The sequence below is a fragment of the Spermophilus citellus genome, assembly GCF_964194105.1.
Source record: "Spermophilus citellus genome assembly, chromosome: 5".
In the NCBI taxonomy this organism is placed as follows: Eukaryota; Metazoa; Chordata; class Mammalia; order Rodentia; family Sciuridae; genus Spermophilus; species Spermophilus citellus.
This window is the reverse complement of record NC_138186.1, coordinates 55,614,663-55,631,522: the sequence shown is the minus strand read 5'-3', so window position 1 is coordinate 55,631,522 and position 16,860 is coordinate 55,614,663. Positions and strand designations below refer to the sequence as shown.

The 16,860-nt window shown below is 37.7% G+C and overlaps 1 protein-coding gene across 5 annotated transcripts in view; it reads left to right on the top strand.

Annotated features, from left to right (window-relative positions):
* Positions 1-16,860, top strand: part of KIF6 (kinesin family member 6) — a 400,202-nt gene that overhangs the window by 143,540 nt on the left and 239,802 nt on the right. For all 5 annotated transcript variants that reach the window (XM_081295096.1, XM_081295095.1, XM_081295094.1 and 2 more), the window contains exon 7: positions 11,274-11,480. In XM_081295096.1, coding sequence (XP_081151222.1) covers positions 11,274-11,480 — 207 coding nt within the window. The remainder of the gene's footprint in view (positions 1-11,273; positions 11,481-16,860) is intronic.

Genomic DNA, 16,860 nt, shown 5'->3' with positions numbered 1-16,860 from the left:
TTTGGTGCCAATACCATGCTGTTTTTGTTACTATTGCTCTGTAGTATGGTTTAAGGTCTGGTATAGTGATGCCACCTGCTTCACTCTTCCTGCTAAGGATTGATTTAGCTCTTCTAGATCTCTTATTTTTCCAGATGAATTTCATGATTGCTTTTTCTATTTTTATGTGGAATTCCATTGGGATTTTTATTGGAATTGCATTAAATCTGTATAGTGCTTTGGGTAGTATGGTTATTTTGATAATATTAATTCTGCCTATCAAAGAGCAAGGTAGAACTTTCCATCTTCTAAGGTCTTCTTTGATTTCTCTCTTTATGGTTCTGTAGTTTTCATTATATAGATTTTCATCTCTGTTGTTGATTCCCAAGTATCTTTTTTTTTTTTTTTGAGGTTATTGTGAATGGGGTAGTTTTCCTCATTTCCTTCTCAGAGGCTTTGTCATTGATATACAGAAATGCCTTTGATTTATGGGTGTTGATTTTATATCCTGCTAGTTTGCTGAATTCACTTACTAGTTCTAGAAGTTTTCTGGTGTTTTTTTTTTTTTTAGGTTTTCTAGGTATAGAATCATATTATCAGCAAATAGTGCTAGCTTTAGTTCTTCTTTTCCTATACATATCTCTTTGATTTCTTTCATCTAATTGTTCTGGCCAGTGTTTCAAGAACTATGTTGAATAGAAGTGGTGAAAGAGAGCATCCCTGTCTTGTTCCAGTTTTTAGAGGGAATGCCTTCAATTTTTCTCCATTTTGAATGATGTTGGCCTGAGGCTTAGCGTAGATAGCCTTTGCAATGTTGATATATGTTCCTGTTATTTCTAGTTTTTTAGTGTTTTGAACACAAAGGGGTGCTTTATTTTGTCAAATGCCTTTTCTGCATCCATTGAGATGATAATATGATTATTATCTTTAATTCTGTTGAGGTGATGAATTACATTTATTGATTTCCATATGTTGAACCAACCTTGCATCCCTGGGATGAATCCCACTTGATCATGGTGCACAATCTTTTTGATATGTTTTTGTATTTGATTTGCCAGAATTTTAGTTAGAATTTTGCATCTATGTTCATTAGAGATATTGGTCTGAAGTTTCCTTTCTTTGATGTATCTTTGCCTGGTTTTGGGATCAGGGTGATATTGGCCTCATAAAATGAGTTTGGAATTACTGCCTCTTTTTCTATTTCCTGAAATAAATTGAAGAGTATTGGTATTAGTTTTTCTTTAAAGGTCTTGTAGAACTCGGCTGTGTATCCATCTGGTACTGGGCTTTTCTTGGTTGGTAAACTTTTGATGGCTTCTTCTATTTCCTCTCTTGATATTGGTCTGTTTAAATTGTGTATATCTTCCTGACTCAATCTGGGTAAATCATATGACTTAAGAAATTTGTTGATGCCTTCAATGTCTTCTATTTTATTGGAGTATAGGATTTCAAAATAATTTCCAATTATCCTCTATAATTTCTGTGGTGTCTGTTGTGATATTAACTTTTTCATCATGTATGCTGGTAATTTGAGTTCTCTCTCTCTCTCCTTCTCTTTGTTAGCAGGGATAAAGGTCTGTCAATGTTATTTATTTTTTTCAAAAGAACCAACTTTTTGTTATGTCAATTTTTTCTTTAGTTTTGATTTCATTGATTTCAGCTCTAATTATTATTTCTTGCTTTCTACTGTTTTTGGTGTTGATTTGTTCTTCTTTTTCTAGGGCTTTGAGATGTAGTGTGAGGTCATTTATTTGTTGACTTTTTTCCTCTTTTAAAGAATGAACTCCATGTAATGAATTTTCCTCTTAGTACTGCCTTCATAGTGTCCCAGAGATTTCGGTATGTTGTGTCTATGTTCTCATTTATCTCTAAGAATTTTTTAATCTCCTCCTTGATGTCTTCTGTAACCCATTGTTTATTCAGTAGCATATTGTTTAGTCTCCAGGTGATGGAGAATAAGAAATAAAAATAAATAAATAAAAAATAAAAAATTTTATCTGATCTAATAAAATGCATGGTAGTGTCTCTTCTTTTTTGTATTTACTAAGAGTTGCTTTGTGGCATAGTATGTGGTCTCTTTTAGAGAAGGATCTATGTGCTGCTGAGAAGAAAGTGTATCCACTCAATTCAGGTTGAAATATTCTATACGTCAGTTAACTCTAAGGTATTGATTGTGTTATTGAGTTCTATAGTTTCTTTATTCAACTTTTGTTTGGAAGATCTATCCAGTGATGAGAGAGGTGTGTTAAAGTCACCCAAGATTATTGTGTTGTGGTCAATTTGACTCTTGAACTTGAGAAGAGTTTGTTTGATGAACATAGCTGTTTGGGGTATATATATTTATGGTTGTTATGTATTGTTGGTGTATGGTTCCCTTCAGCAGTATGTAGTGTCCATCTTTATCCATTTTGATTAACTTTGGCTTGAAGTCTACTTTATTTGATATGAGTATGGAAACCCCTGCTTGCTTCCACAATCCATGTAAGTGGTATGATTTTTCCCAACCTTTTGCCTTCAGTCTGTGTATGTCTTTTCCTATCAGATGAGTCTCCTGGGGGCAGCATATTGTTGGGTCTTTTTTAAAAATCCAATTTGCTAGCCTATGTATTTTGATGGGTGAGTTTAAGCCGTTAACATTCAGGGTTGTTATTGAGATGGTTTGTATTTCCAGCCATATTTGTTTATTTTTGTTATTTAACTTGACTTGGTTTTCCTCTTTGATTAGTTTTTCCTTTAGTGTACTACCTCCCTCTGCTGATTTTCATTGTTGTTTTTCATTTCCTCTTCATGAAATATTTTGCCAAGGATGTTTTGTAGTGCCAGTTTTCTAGCCATAAATTCTTTTAAATTTTGTGTATCATGGAAGGTTTTTATTTCTTCTTCAAATATAAAGCTTAATTTTGCTGGATACAAGATTCTTGGTTGGCACCCATTATCTTTCAGAGCTTGATATATGTTGTTCCAAGCTCTTCTAGCTTTCAGGGTCTGTGTTGAAAAATCTGCTGTTTTCCTAATTGGTTTTCCCTTATATGTAATCTGATTCCTTTCTCTTGTGGCTTTTAAAATTCTCTCCTTATTCTGTTTGTTGGGCGTTTTCATTATAATGTGCCTTGGTGTGGGTCTGTTGTGACTTTGTACATTTGGCATCCTGCAGGCTTCTTGAATTTGGATTTCCAATTTATTCTTCATGTTTGGAAAGTTTTCTGATATTATTTCAGTGAATAGATTGTTCATTCCTTTGGTTTGGACCTGTTTGCCTTCTTCTATCCCAATAACTCGTAAATTTGGTATTTTTATGCTATCCCATATTTCTTGAATGTTCTGCTCATGGTTTCTTATCATTTCCACTTTGTGGTTTATGTTGTTTTCAAGATGATTTATTTTATCTTCATTATCTGATGCTCTATCTTTTAAGTGGTCTACTCTGTTGGGTGATGTTTTCATTTGAGTTTTTAATTTGGTTTATTATTTCTTTAATTTCAAGGATTTCTGTTTGGGGGGGGGTTGTTTGTTTGTTTGTTTTTGTTTTTAGAACCTCTATCTCCCTGTTGAGGTGATCTTTTGCTTCTTGGATTTTTTATGTAGCTCATTGTCAAAATGATCTTTCACTGCCTGTATTTGTTCTCTTATGTCTTCTTTGAGATCCCAAAACATTTTAACCATGTATATCCTGAATCTTTCTCTGTCACTTTTTCTGCTGTAGCTGCCAATGCTTCTAAAGATGTGGTGTCTTGATTTGTTTATGGTACTTTCTTCCCTTGTCTTTTCATGTTGCTCATGTGTCTTCCTTTCCAGTTGTGGATCTGGTGTTTTATTGTTTTTACCCTATAAATTTGTAGTGCTCTTGTAGGGTTCCAAGATCTCTCCTTTGTGGAGAAGGACAATGTTAATAGATCCCAATATCAACAATACATCACCTGCTCAAATGGAGATCTTATCTGATAGCCATGCCCACCAAAAAATGGCAAGGAAGGTTTTCCAAGATGGAGTCTGAGTGCTTCTAGCTCTGGGGTGTCTGGTGAGGTGGGGGGAGCTAGGCAATGTCCTTGTGCTGTGGATAGTAGCAGCTGAGTAACCTGTGTGGAAGTGGAGCCTAAATAAGCATTCAAAGGATCCTAGAAAACTTTGTAATGTGATATAAAGAAGCTGAACTGCAGAAGGCTGTGTTAACTATCTACCACCATTCTGAAGTGATTGGAAACATATGAGTTTCCTAATATTCCAAAAAAAATAGCATATTATGTAAACACAAACATTTCACTTAGTGATTTGTATTCTCCAATTCAAAATTTTCAATCTTAAAAGTGGCTGGCCACACACACTCACAAACAGAAAAACTGAATCACTGTTTATTTTCAAATTTCCCTTTTAGTTTAGGAGTATCTCCTGTCCTGTAGAAAATGATTCTTGTCCGATGAAATTTGAGATTTTTTTTTAACCATCTGAAACAGCTGCTGAGAGTGGTGGCTTAGTGGGTGCCAGTAAGAAGGGGCTTAAAGGCTGAAAAAGGGGCTTCAGTGCTGCCTGCCAGTCTGCAGTATAGGCTTTTGATGTTCTCTCTCTTAATCCTGTATTATGTAAAGCACTCTGCAAAAGCAGCTTCAGCCACCAACCCCTCCACCACATGGCTGCTCCAAAGCCCTTCTGTATGGACATTTTGAAGCCACCATCTTCAGGCAGGATCATTTTTTTTGAGTCACCTTTTACAATCTGCACCACTCCATCTGCAGCTGAACATACCACATCATCACCATTTACTACCCTCATATTGTTCATTAAAATGTCATAATTTTTAAATGATGAATACTTAGAAATCCATTTGGAACAACACATCCTTTGACTTCTTCTGGGATTTGGATATTAATGATCATCTACTATGTATATAAACAGTAAGTGTCCTTTTTTAATACAACAAGTAAACCTAATTGGCAATAGTCCCTGGGAATCCATGAAGATCATTTTGAGTGGGCTTTGGCAGGAGGGAAAGAATATACTTTGGTGAAAAGCAAGAGGACATTCCAGACAAGGGAAAGGCAGTTGAAGATGTAGAGGACAGAGGCTAAGAGCTCTGGAGTCAGACACAAAAATAATTGAAACTCAAGATAGGTAAGAGGAAATGTGAGTCATAAAATATTGTGTTCTCAATTCAAATCTTTCTAATTTTTAGGTTCAAGAGAACAATATTTCATGGATTTAGAAAGTTTGCATATGTAGTCCCAGAATTATTTGGAGATTTAAAAACTTATGGAGTGTGCCACAAAGATTCCAGAAAATGAGAAATGAGCAAGAATCAACAATTTAGCAAGCATTGTTTGACACTATAAGGTTATACTAGGGTCACAATGATGAATTAGGAGCTTGGAGTCATGGTGGGAGGAAGAAGGACATGGAGAATCTTTGTAAAGGAGGAAACCTTTCAGAAGGACAGGCTTTCATTTAAAAGTAAGATTTGACTACACTGAAGAGGAGAAACAGGACAAGAACTTTTACTGACCATAGGCTTCTGCAGTGATGAATCCGTGCAGGACCTAGTGAGCCTGGCTTTTAAACTTCCACATCATAAAACAAAATATTGTGTTCTCAATTTTAAAAAATGGAAAATTATAATGTAATATTTTGATACCAAGTCCAAAAGTAGAAATTGATAATAAAAATTCATTAAATAATAATCAGTAAGCAATTAGGAAAGAGCATTATTTGCCTTAAACTAATTTCATTCACTTTTCTGGTAGGGTTATACAAACTTATAGATCAAATGAATTCAGTTTATTTAATAAGTCTCTCAAAATATCCTTAAGGGATATAAAGAGAAATAGAAGGTGCATGAAAGTACTTGGATTGAAGCCAGTTGGAAAGTACCCATAACTGTTAATTAATAGGGTGGAGAGTAGAGGTGGTCTCCATGAAAGGTCTTACAAATTAGTTAGATGAATATATGCAAATGTTGTCATTTGTAGATAGCACAGAATTGAAAAATAAAAGTAAGATCCAGTGGATTATAATGTTGGAGTAAAGACTAATCAAATGTAGTCATCAGATAAATTTGTGTGTGTGTGTGTGTGTGTGTGTGTGTGTGTGTGTGTGAAAGAAATTCCATGCATGGGTAAGGCTACAGAAAATCTGGCAAAATAACACTTCATGTGTTATTTATTAGCAATACTAGATCTGGATGACCAAGATTCCAGGAAATAATACATCAGTGTTCTCTGCTGAGCCTAGTCTACATTTTAAAAAAATATATTCAATTCAGCGTGCCACATTTAAAAGGATTTTGATGAACAGTTGTATAAGACATAGTTGAAAGAAATAGAGATATTTGGTGTTAGGAAGCATACTCATTTAACTCAGGGATTTGGATAAGGTTGACATAATTAAATATTCCTTTTAAAAACATTACTCTTGAAGATAGAGAACGGTCGGAGGGACAAAGTAAATATGGAGAGACTAATGAGAAGAGAAATCAGCAGCCCAGGTGAGAGGTAAGGGGTAATTGATTAATGAAGAAGATGGGAGAAAGTGGAGTCCGAGAGGAGTAGGATGGATTGGACATCCACCCATGGGCCACTGGGAGGGAAAGTGACGTGGTTGTTTGGGGGAGCATTATGTTCAAGATACAAGCAGGGCGTTTTAGTGACAGCTGTTAGTAAAGCTGGTGTGCAGAGAACCTGAGGGTAGGAAATATGAATGGGGAGGCACCAGAACAGAGTGAAGATCAACAGTGATGGAAGTTGTGTGATCCTTTTTATAGTTCACAGAGCACTTCAACACTTAGCAACTCAACTGGTATGTAATATAATTCTTTGCAGCAAAGCATGTCTTATTATGGCATTTCAGAGAGATGAAAACCAAAATTACCTCATGCAAATTTGTTGAAGCTTTTAACTCTAGCAAATGTCAGAACCAGGACTTGAAACCAGTTCATCGATGCCAAATTCTTAAGGTTTTTGATTTGTGATTTTTTTATTACACTCTAGAGCCTATCCAATGAGGATAGGGCTGTCAAAGGTGTGTTCCCAAGGGGAAGAAATCTCAAGGCCACAGCTGAAGGAAAGAGGGTGCCGTGAAGGGAAAGGAGACAGAGTGGTTAGGGAGGGAGAAGAAGCTGGAGAGCCCTTGGCTTTAGAAACCAGGCAGTGGGCAGAGGACAAGGAGCTTCCAGGAAGAGGAATGGGCAGGTTCTCAGACAGGACTAGAGGATCGGGACACTCAGTGCTGGGAACAGATCATTTTCTTGACCACACATTTTTGCCTCTCCCTCATTTCACATTCACTCTCATTTCACACATTTGGCTCTGATTCCTGACTAGATTACAAGTTCCCTGAGGGCGAGGCCCATGTCTTATTTTCCTTCTTGTCTCCGCCTTGCCTAGCACAGCTCTGTACGTAGACTGATAGGAAATGTGAAAGCCCTCTGCGTACAGATGATTAATCATCCTTAGAGTTTTTCCAAAGGCACAGTCTGATGCCAAAAACACATTTGTTTAAAACGTGTGCTTAGATTTGAATGAATCTGCCTAAATGGTGCCATCTGTTCTCCGGCAATTTCAGAAACATTTTAATACGGTTTTACCTTTAAAAGGACAAGCAAATGGGCATGCCCACAAGACAAGAAGACGTCCTTAACTAAACACAGAGCAGACACCAGCCCTTCCAATCACACTTAAACAGCTCCACATAAAGAATGTTTTCTGAGGTTTAAGAAAATTTTATCTAAAAGGACACCAACCGCTACTTCATGCAGAAAATATTTATGAGACATTACAAAACTGTAGGCATGGACTTCTACAGCATATTACTGCACTTTAATTATAGACTCCAGAAATGTAATTTCATTTTCGTAAATATCATATTCCTTTGAAATAAATGGGCACGCGCTCCAGTGTTTATTAACGGTCCACATTTGATTGCACTTTCCCCATATCATTTTCAAGCCAAAGACAGCTGTTGAGAATAGTCTGTGTTACTTGTTTGTATCGATGTTAATTTGACTTTCGTTACAGTACTGTAGGATTTATTGTTGTGCGAATATAACAGTGAAACGAAACCCATGTTTAAGTTCTGCAAATAACTTACAGTCACTTCCAGAACACCTCAACTTAGGTTCTAAATTTGAATTTGCGGTTTTACATGCACAGTTATTTGCTGATCCACTTTAGCATGCAAAATCACACACTGGCTAGGTTTGTGTATAGTTATTGTGGCAACAAGTAATGGGTCAAATTTTCAGCCTATTTAACTCACTAGCTACATCATCATCACCAAAACTATGCCATCTGTATATTTTGCTAGTTGGTGTAAATCAACCATGGTATAGATCAAGAAGTTATTTTTACGAAAGAATTTCCAATTGAAATAGCGTCCAGATATGTTTCCCTATCTGAATACATGTGCATTCATACCAAAATTCTTTGGTTAAGTCCCATTTTGCAAAGGTGGGAATCTGAACATATTTACTCTCTTGAATATTCATTTGGAATAGTCCTAGTTTTTTTATGATTTGACAAGGTGGTACTGCTAACGGACATCTTGACTCAGCTCATTTTCTTTCTTGTAGAAAATTTATAATCTAAAAAAGTACAGAGAACAATAAGACCAGCATATTTTAGTTTTCACAACCCAAAATTTTCTTCTAATAATTTTTGAATAAACAAAATAGCATGTCGCAGAGAAAGCTGATGTGTCCTTGTTGGCCTTCTACTTCTAACCCTCAAAAAGGCCACCACCATCATCAATTTGCTGTATCCTTCTGGTCCACATTGTTATCCTTTTAGTGACTTAAGTTATACTCCTGTGAACAATAGGTAGTCCCACTTGTATGATTACGTAAACTCTATCACAGGGTTCACATCATTCTTTAATTTGCTGTTTTTCTTCAGCATGAGGAATTTCTTCAGAAACCTATCCATGTCAATATTTCTGAAGGTTATTTCAGTTTAACTTCTATGTATTTTGAATTATTCCAGCCTATTAATCTCTTCTGCTACAGACGTTCATTTAAGTTGTACATTTTGCACCAATTTCCCAAATAATGTTGCAGTGAATGTCCTTATACCTGTGTCTCCTGATATACCTACCAAGAATTCTCTCTAGGAGATACACCTAGTAGTTTCTTGGTGGGTTGTGGGTTTTATGCATTAACAATGTTGCCACATACGGTCAAATTGCTCTTGTTAAAGTTCTTAAGTTACGTTTCCAACAGCAGTATATAAAAATTCCCATCTCCTTAGGTCCTCACCAGCACTCATTGTGCTAGACTTTATCTTTTTAATTTTTGCATTCTTGTGGGTGTGAAATCATTTATTCTTATTTTTCAAAGTTAGATAGTTCTCAAAATTTATAAATTGGAGCATTTTTTTCAAATATACATTAACCGTTTTTAGATTCCTTCTTTATAGGATCCCTATTCTAGCTTTTGCCTTTTTTTCTGAGTTGTCTTTTTCTTGAGTAATGAGTTGTGTATTTCAAATCTTAATCTTTAATCAGACTTACATCTTGCAAATATCTTCACCCACTTACATAAGTCTTTAAATTTGGGGATATTTTGTCAAATATTATATTTAAATCATATTTGAGTCAATTTATTTTTCTATTTTTTATGTTATCTGAAAGCTATCCATTACTACCCGGACTGATTACAATATACTTCCATATTTTCTTGTGTTCTTGTTAATGTTGTGTTATTTTACACTTAAGGCACCATTTGACCCAGCTATCTCACTTCTCAGTTAATATCCAAAGGACCTAAAATCAGCGTATTACAGTGATGCATCCACATCACTGTTTCTAGCAGCTCAATTCACAATAGCAAAGCTATGTAACCAACCTAGGTGCCCTTCAACAGAAGAATGGATAAAGAAAATGTAGTACATATACACAACGGAATATTACTCAGCCTTAAAGAAGAATAAAATGATGGCATTTGACAGTAAATGGATAGGGCTGGAGAATATCATGCTAAGTGCAATCCCAAAAAACCAAAAGCTGGATGTTTTCTGTAATAGGCAGATGCTAGTACACATAAGGCTTTATTTTATTTTTGAATCTGTGTATATAGTGTAAAAAGTTAACCTAAATTTACCTTTTCCTACCTGGAGTACCAGGTATTCCAGCACCACTACTTAATTAGTCTGTTATTTCTCCTCTGCAGTGTGATGTCCCCTCTGTCCTAACTGGAGTTGCTCACTGAGCACAGCATGTTCCATAGACCTAGTTGTCTTCTCCTGCTTCAGTGCTCCTCTAATGACCATGGCTTTGTGGTACACCTGGACGTCGGGAAGGACAAGCACTCCCCCTGCCCCCGCTTCTTTCACTAAATTAATTTTCTTTTTATATGAAGATTTTCTCCTACTTGATTTTTAGAACCACTTTGTCTTGTTCTGGGGGAAAAACCTGAAATATTCTTATTTCAATTGCATTTTATATATATAGGTTAACATGTAAACTTTTATATGTAGATTTTTAGTTTTTTCATCTATGAATTGGTATATTTCAGGTTTTCTTTTTATGTTCTTAAATACTATTTCATCAGTTCCCTATAGATTATATCTTTTTCATAAGTAATCCCTTGTTATCTCCTTGTCTTTGTTGCCATTCTGAATAATATTTGATTTCCTAATTGTTGTTGGGCTGTTAGAATTTAATTGATTTTGTATCTAGCAATATTGATAAACTTTTTGATTCGTATCAGTTGTTTTTTTTTTTTTTTTGTAGAAGCTCTTGAGTTTTCTAGGTTGACTGTAAATATTCTGTACACAATGACATTGTAATGCATTATTTTCCTATTATTCTGCCCCTATGTCAGTCTCTTTTTTATGATGCTGGTTAGAGCCTGTGCCTCGGTGTTGAGCAGTAGCAATGACGTAGGCATCCTTGTCTGTGAATCATGTTTACCATTGTGATAACCGTTCTCTTGATATACACACTCTCGTCTCCTTCCTATGAGGTTAATGTAGGCATTTTCAATATGGATGGCCAAGGATAGGCATGATTGTAACTGGGTGATGAAATAAAGTTGTCATCCTGGTGAGAGGACTTGGTCCTCACCTCACTAGAACGTTTCTTTACGTCACTCTCTGAATTAACCCATCCACATTGTTTTTCAGTCATCGGAGGTAATAACATTGAAAAGCACGTACTTTATAGGTCTCAGTTACAAGTGTTTTTGTTCCATTTGACAGTGTTGGCTCCATGGGAAATGCTGTATCTTTAGAAATATACATTTAAATCTTTTGACACTCTTCCAAAGTTCTCAGTTCTAATTATTTTTGTTTTGCGGTTTCTTCTTTATGTCATAGACTCCCATGAACCAAGCCTCGACCCGTTCCCACTGCATCTTCACCATTCACTTGTCAAGCAAGGAGCCAGGCTCTGCAACTGTCCGGCACGCCAAGCTCCACCTGGTTGACCTGGCTGGCTCTGAGCGAGTTGCCAAGAGTGGCGTAGGGGGCCAGCTTCTGACCGAGGCCAAGTATATCAACTTGTCGCTGCACTACTTGGAGCAGGTAAGGCAGCAGAGTGGGACATCACCACAGCAACTGCCGTCACCACAGCAACGTCCTCGCACTTCATTTGCATCTGTCATTCTACTCTCTGTTAAGTAAACATAATAGACAGTTTGCCATTTTCGTCTTTTTAAGCGAACAGTTCAGTGACAAGTACTTTCACAATGTTCTGCAATATCACCGCCATCAATTTCTAGATCCATTTCATAATCCCAAGCAGAAACTCTGTGCCCGTTAAACAATAGCTCCCATCCCCTCTTATCCCCGTAGCCTCTATATCACCTTCTATATCTGTTATCTTGCCTATTCCAGGTGCCTCATATAAGTGACTATTTCAATATTTGCCCTTTTATATCTGGCTTATTTCACTTAGCATGATATTTTAGAAGTTCATCCTCATTGTATCATGCTTTGGAATTTTATTCCTTTTCAAGATCAAATAATATGCACTTACTTGGTTCATCCACTCATCCTTTGAAGGTCTCGTTGGTTGTTTCTACCTTTAACTGTTGTAAACAATGCTGCAGGGAACATAGGTATATCTACTAGCATTTTATATATACTGTTTCATTTAAACCTTACCACAGCCCCATGTTGTAGGTGTTGGGTTTTAAAAATTCAAGTCCTCCCAAGGCCTTCCCAAAGTTACCCAGTTACTGGGTGGCTGAGGATTTGAACTGAGATTTACTTGACTATACAGCCAATGCCTTTTTCCACTTACTGTCTCATTGCCTTATTGTCTTTATTGCAAAATTATAGTGAGTGTGACTATAGCCTCCTGTTGCCTAATCCTTCTGGCTTGTAGATTGGCTGTAACTTGGAGGTGGTCAATATTTTTCCAGCTTCCAGTGACTTCATCCAGTCAGCAATTTTGTCCCCTTAGGCTCAATTTCCCTGCCTACCTCTAATCCAAGTTGACTTCGATCCAGCCCAGTAGGTGCTCAGATTTTAATTTTTGAGTTTGGTACAGAAAGCTTATCTGAATTTAACTAAACATATCTTCCAAAAAAAGTCTTTATCTCCAACATGAGTGGATTGGATTAGATGATTTCTCAAGTTCCTTTCACTTCGTGAGCACGAGCAGTGTGAATTGAATGTTAAGGATGGCAACTGTTTTCAGATTCTAGAAAAGAAACATGATTAAAAACTGGAATGGAGAAGTACAGAGGATATTGATGGGGCAGGAGGACTTGTTAATGAATGTTAAGGCTAAAAGACTTGAGGGGAAAACAAAGAACAAAACTTTTTTTTTTTAACGGCCTAATGAACCCTTTTGAGACTGATGCTGTCCTGATGGTAAATGCTTTATAATGGTGTCTGCAAAAGCTGGTTGAGAGAAACCGAAGGGAGACTGTGTGAACAGGATGCACACAGTAGCTTCTGATCCAGTGCATCCCAGTAATGCAGCACCCAGAAATTCGGATCTGCATGGCATCCCAATCATTTTAGAATTTTGACAAGAGTCAGCAGTCCTTAGCTCTTTCTTGCTAAATATTCCACACTGCTTATGCTTAACAGAGCTTTTTACTTAATAGGACACTTACAGAACAATGATATGAAAACGTAATGAACTGTATTCAAAGTGCTTTATTTCAAAGAAATGTATCTACTTATTTCAGATGATAGCATAGTCTGTTATAATTCCCATTATGTCCATCTGTTCATATAACATAAAATTCATCAGTTGAATCGAACTTTCTACCAATTGTAATCACTCAAGAGAAATGTCTGCCCCCTTTTCTTCCTTTTTTCTACACAGGCTTTGAAAGCTGCCTGTCACTAAAACTGCTCCTATCCTCACATTTCCTCTCTTCAAATCCTCTTAATATCAGCCTCATGTGAGTGGTCTTGGTGGCTACGTGACATTTGATTTTCTATATCAATAATTAAGCTATCTAACTGATATGTGTAAGGACTGTAAAGTGCTAAGCACTGGAACACGGTGGTGAACAAAATGAGAGTGGTCCTTGCCCCAAGGTCTCATGGTTTGAGGTAGGAGGACAACTTGAAGCAAGCAAGCACGAAGTCTGTGACTGTGATGGGGTGAGAGCTGTGGAGAGGAAGGAGAAGGAGTGAGCAGAGCTCATATGGGGACCTAACTCAGTCTGAGGAGGTGAGGGTTCAGGATGCTTCGCTGGTGGCCTGACTCTAAGCAGAGGCTTGAGGGAGGAGTAGGGGTGAGCCAGGCGAGGCAAGGGCCTAGAGCAGGTCAGGCAGTGGGAACTGGAGCCTTTCAGCTCCTTTCTCCAGCCCCATGGGGGCATTGGGTCATTCTGGGTCCAAATTTCACCCATGTGTCATTGACTGTGGCTCTTATGTATAATTTATCTGTTTCCTTGTGACCTGCTTCTTCTCCTCTGTTAACTATTCACCCTTATATCCAAGTGTCTTTGTGGGCAAGAAGGAGGCTCAAGATAAGGTCAGGGAATGAGGAGAAAAAATTAACACAAGCCCAAGAGGAAAAGAAAGTGTCAATATGAGAAACTGCAGTGTGTGTAAAAATGGATATGGGGCATTGAGAGCTTGTTGGAGGTTCTAGCAGAGGAGTGCAGCTACTCATACACCCCTGACCGCCAAAATGGTCCTCCTCTATCAGGGAGGGTTGTCCTCTTCAACTGAGCATGCAGCTTCTGGAGGGACGCACATGGAGCAGTGAGGGAGGAAGGGGACACCCGCCAAGCCGGCCAGATCAGCCAAATCAACCCTGGCGATCAATGGGGTGACAGATGTTGCAGCCAGATCGCCTACAACATACTACAGGGACACAGCCACATCAATGTTTATAGCAGCACAGTCCACAATAGCTAGACTATGGAGCCAACCTAGATGCCCTTCAGTGGATGAATGAATTAAAAATTTATATACACAATGGAATTTTACTCAGTAATAAAAGAGAATAAAATCATGGCATTTGCAGGTAAATGGATGGTATGGGAGAAGATAATGCTAAGTGAAGTTAGCCAATCCCCAAAAAACAAATGCCGAATGTTTTCTCTGATATAAGGAGGCTGACTCATAGTGGGGTAGGGAGGAGGAACATGGGAGGAATAGATGAACTCTAGACAGGGCAGAGGGGTGGGAGGGAAAGGGAGGGGGCAGGGGATTAGCAAGGATGGTGGAAAGTAATGGACATCATTATCCAAAGTCCATGTATGAAGACATGAATTGGGTGTCAACATACTTATATGCAAACAGAGATATGAAAAATTGTGATATATTTGTGTAATAAGAATGGTAATACATTCCACTGTCATTTATTTTTTAAAAAATTGATATGGGGGTTGAGTTCATTTAAGGGGAGCTGCTGGAGAGCAGGTGGATGGGTAGAGAAGGGATTTTGGAATCCATTTAGAGTTACTGAGAGAAAAACAGGGACTACATGGTAAGAAGAATAATGAAAAGAGTGGGAAGATAATGAAATAACATAATTCAAGGACTTTTATAATCAAATTCTCTGTGTATAGTACTTTACTATGTGGCTACAGCGACTGGAAGTATAACACAATTTAGTGTAACTAGCTTCATTCATTCCTTCACTCACTAGATTGTGATTGAGTGGCCCCTGGGTGCTGTGAGTTACCTTAGGCAGCAGGGAAAGAGGCAGTGCTACCATGTCACCAGCAAACACAGGAAGCGAAAACCTCTACTAGAAATCCATTTTAGTGTTGATAATATACCTTCTCTTTCTCAGTTTCAATGTAAAAGAGATGAACTAGGACATAGCTTGCTAACCTGCCTTGCATTAATTAGCCTGCATGGTTTAGGAATTTATGCAGAATGAGATTTGCCCTCCTGGCCACAGCTGGGAAGCCCCACACCTGCTGGGAGGGTCCAGCCTGCCTGAGTCCAAGGCACCTTATTAGACTCAGAAGTAAGTAAATTTCTGTTCACCAGAGTATCATTGGTTTTGGAGTTTTCTTGTGTATGCAGTACTTTTTCCAAAAATCGTCCTCAAAAACATTTTCAGCCACAATAGCAGGGTACGTCTTCACCCTGGAAATTGAGTTCGTGTGAGGAAAAGCACAGGCTGTAAACCTCACCAAGTGCCCCTGGTGTGACCCGTGGCCTCCATCAGCCCAAACATCAAGTGAGAAACCACCAGGAACGGAGAATGTTTGCTCTCCACCTCTTCAGAAATCGGAATCTGGCTGCTTTCAGCCAGTTATGCAACAGAAGTGGACTTTTTCAGAGTTTCAATTCCCATTTGGCTCCTGGCGCATATGTTATATTCAGGAGAAACACTGACGGTGCCAGTGGTAGTCAGACCGCTCTGAATCCTTGTCAGTTTTCAGAGGATAATTTTCCATGCCCTTCTGAGATCTTTAAAAGAAAATTGCTTTAATTCATTAAATAGTAAGCTAGTGATTATAATAGTCATTATTGATTCCAGGCCCAGCTTCTAGGTCCTTAGAAATGTTATTAAGTATAATGTGAGTTTCCACTCTTTATCACCTTAAGAATGCTTTCAGGAGCATTTGACATTGTGTTTATATAAGAAACCCAAAATGGAAGTAAATAGCTTTTTTTTTTTTTTAAGAAAGCCAGGCTGTATGACTACACCCTATCCCTGTGCCCTTGAGAAGATTATTGGGTTCCTGCCCCCTTAGTAACTCAAGAATCATCTTCCTCTGCCTTTTTCCTGAATGCCTGCCCTTTCTGTGTCACTCTGCAGATTTGTGTCTGTTCTGATGGGCTGAGTCATTATGGTTCTTTCTCCTGGCTACACTGATTGATTCAAGGGTGGGTCAGAACCTAAGCTGGTCCTTAGAGAAGATCAGGAATTTTTTTTATTGATTAGGGAAACAGTGTTCTGTCTCCCCTAAGTTATGAATAAGGAAGTATATAACATCAGGGCACTTGGAAGCCATCCTGTGGCTGTGAGGAGGAGCTGACGTCTACCACATGAAAGACAGAAGAGAGTTATGGGCAAAACTACATCCTTGTTGGTAGCACTAACCTTTGGAGTCATTTCTAACCTGGGTCCCCTCCTGTTCAATTCCATGAGCCAATAAATTTCCCTCATGATTGAAACCAATGTGAATTACATTTTCTGTTACTTAAAACCAAAAGTGAGTTCAGTAACACACAATGTAATATCAACAGGGAGTTTAATAAGCATGTTCTTCTTTATGCTAAGTTGTCAATAAAGGCATTGGATATTAAAGATATATAAATATTATTTCCTAGAGCAGTAAAAAGGTGATTTTTTATGAAAGAACCTCAATGAACTTAGAGAACTATTAGATGCTTAATTGATGATTCATAAATAACAATGCTTCTCTCTCTGCACATCAGTCATGCCAATCCACGTTTGGTCTGGTTCTTGGTACTTGGGCCACCTTACCTGTTTCAGTATATAACTTGTCTTTTAGGCTCTTGG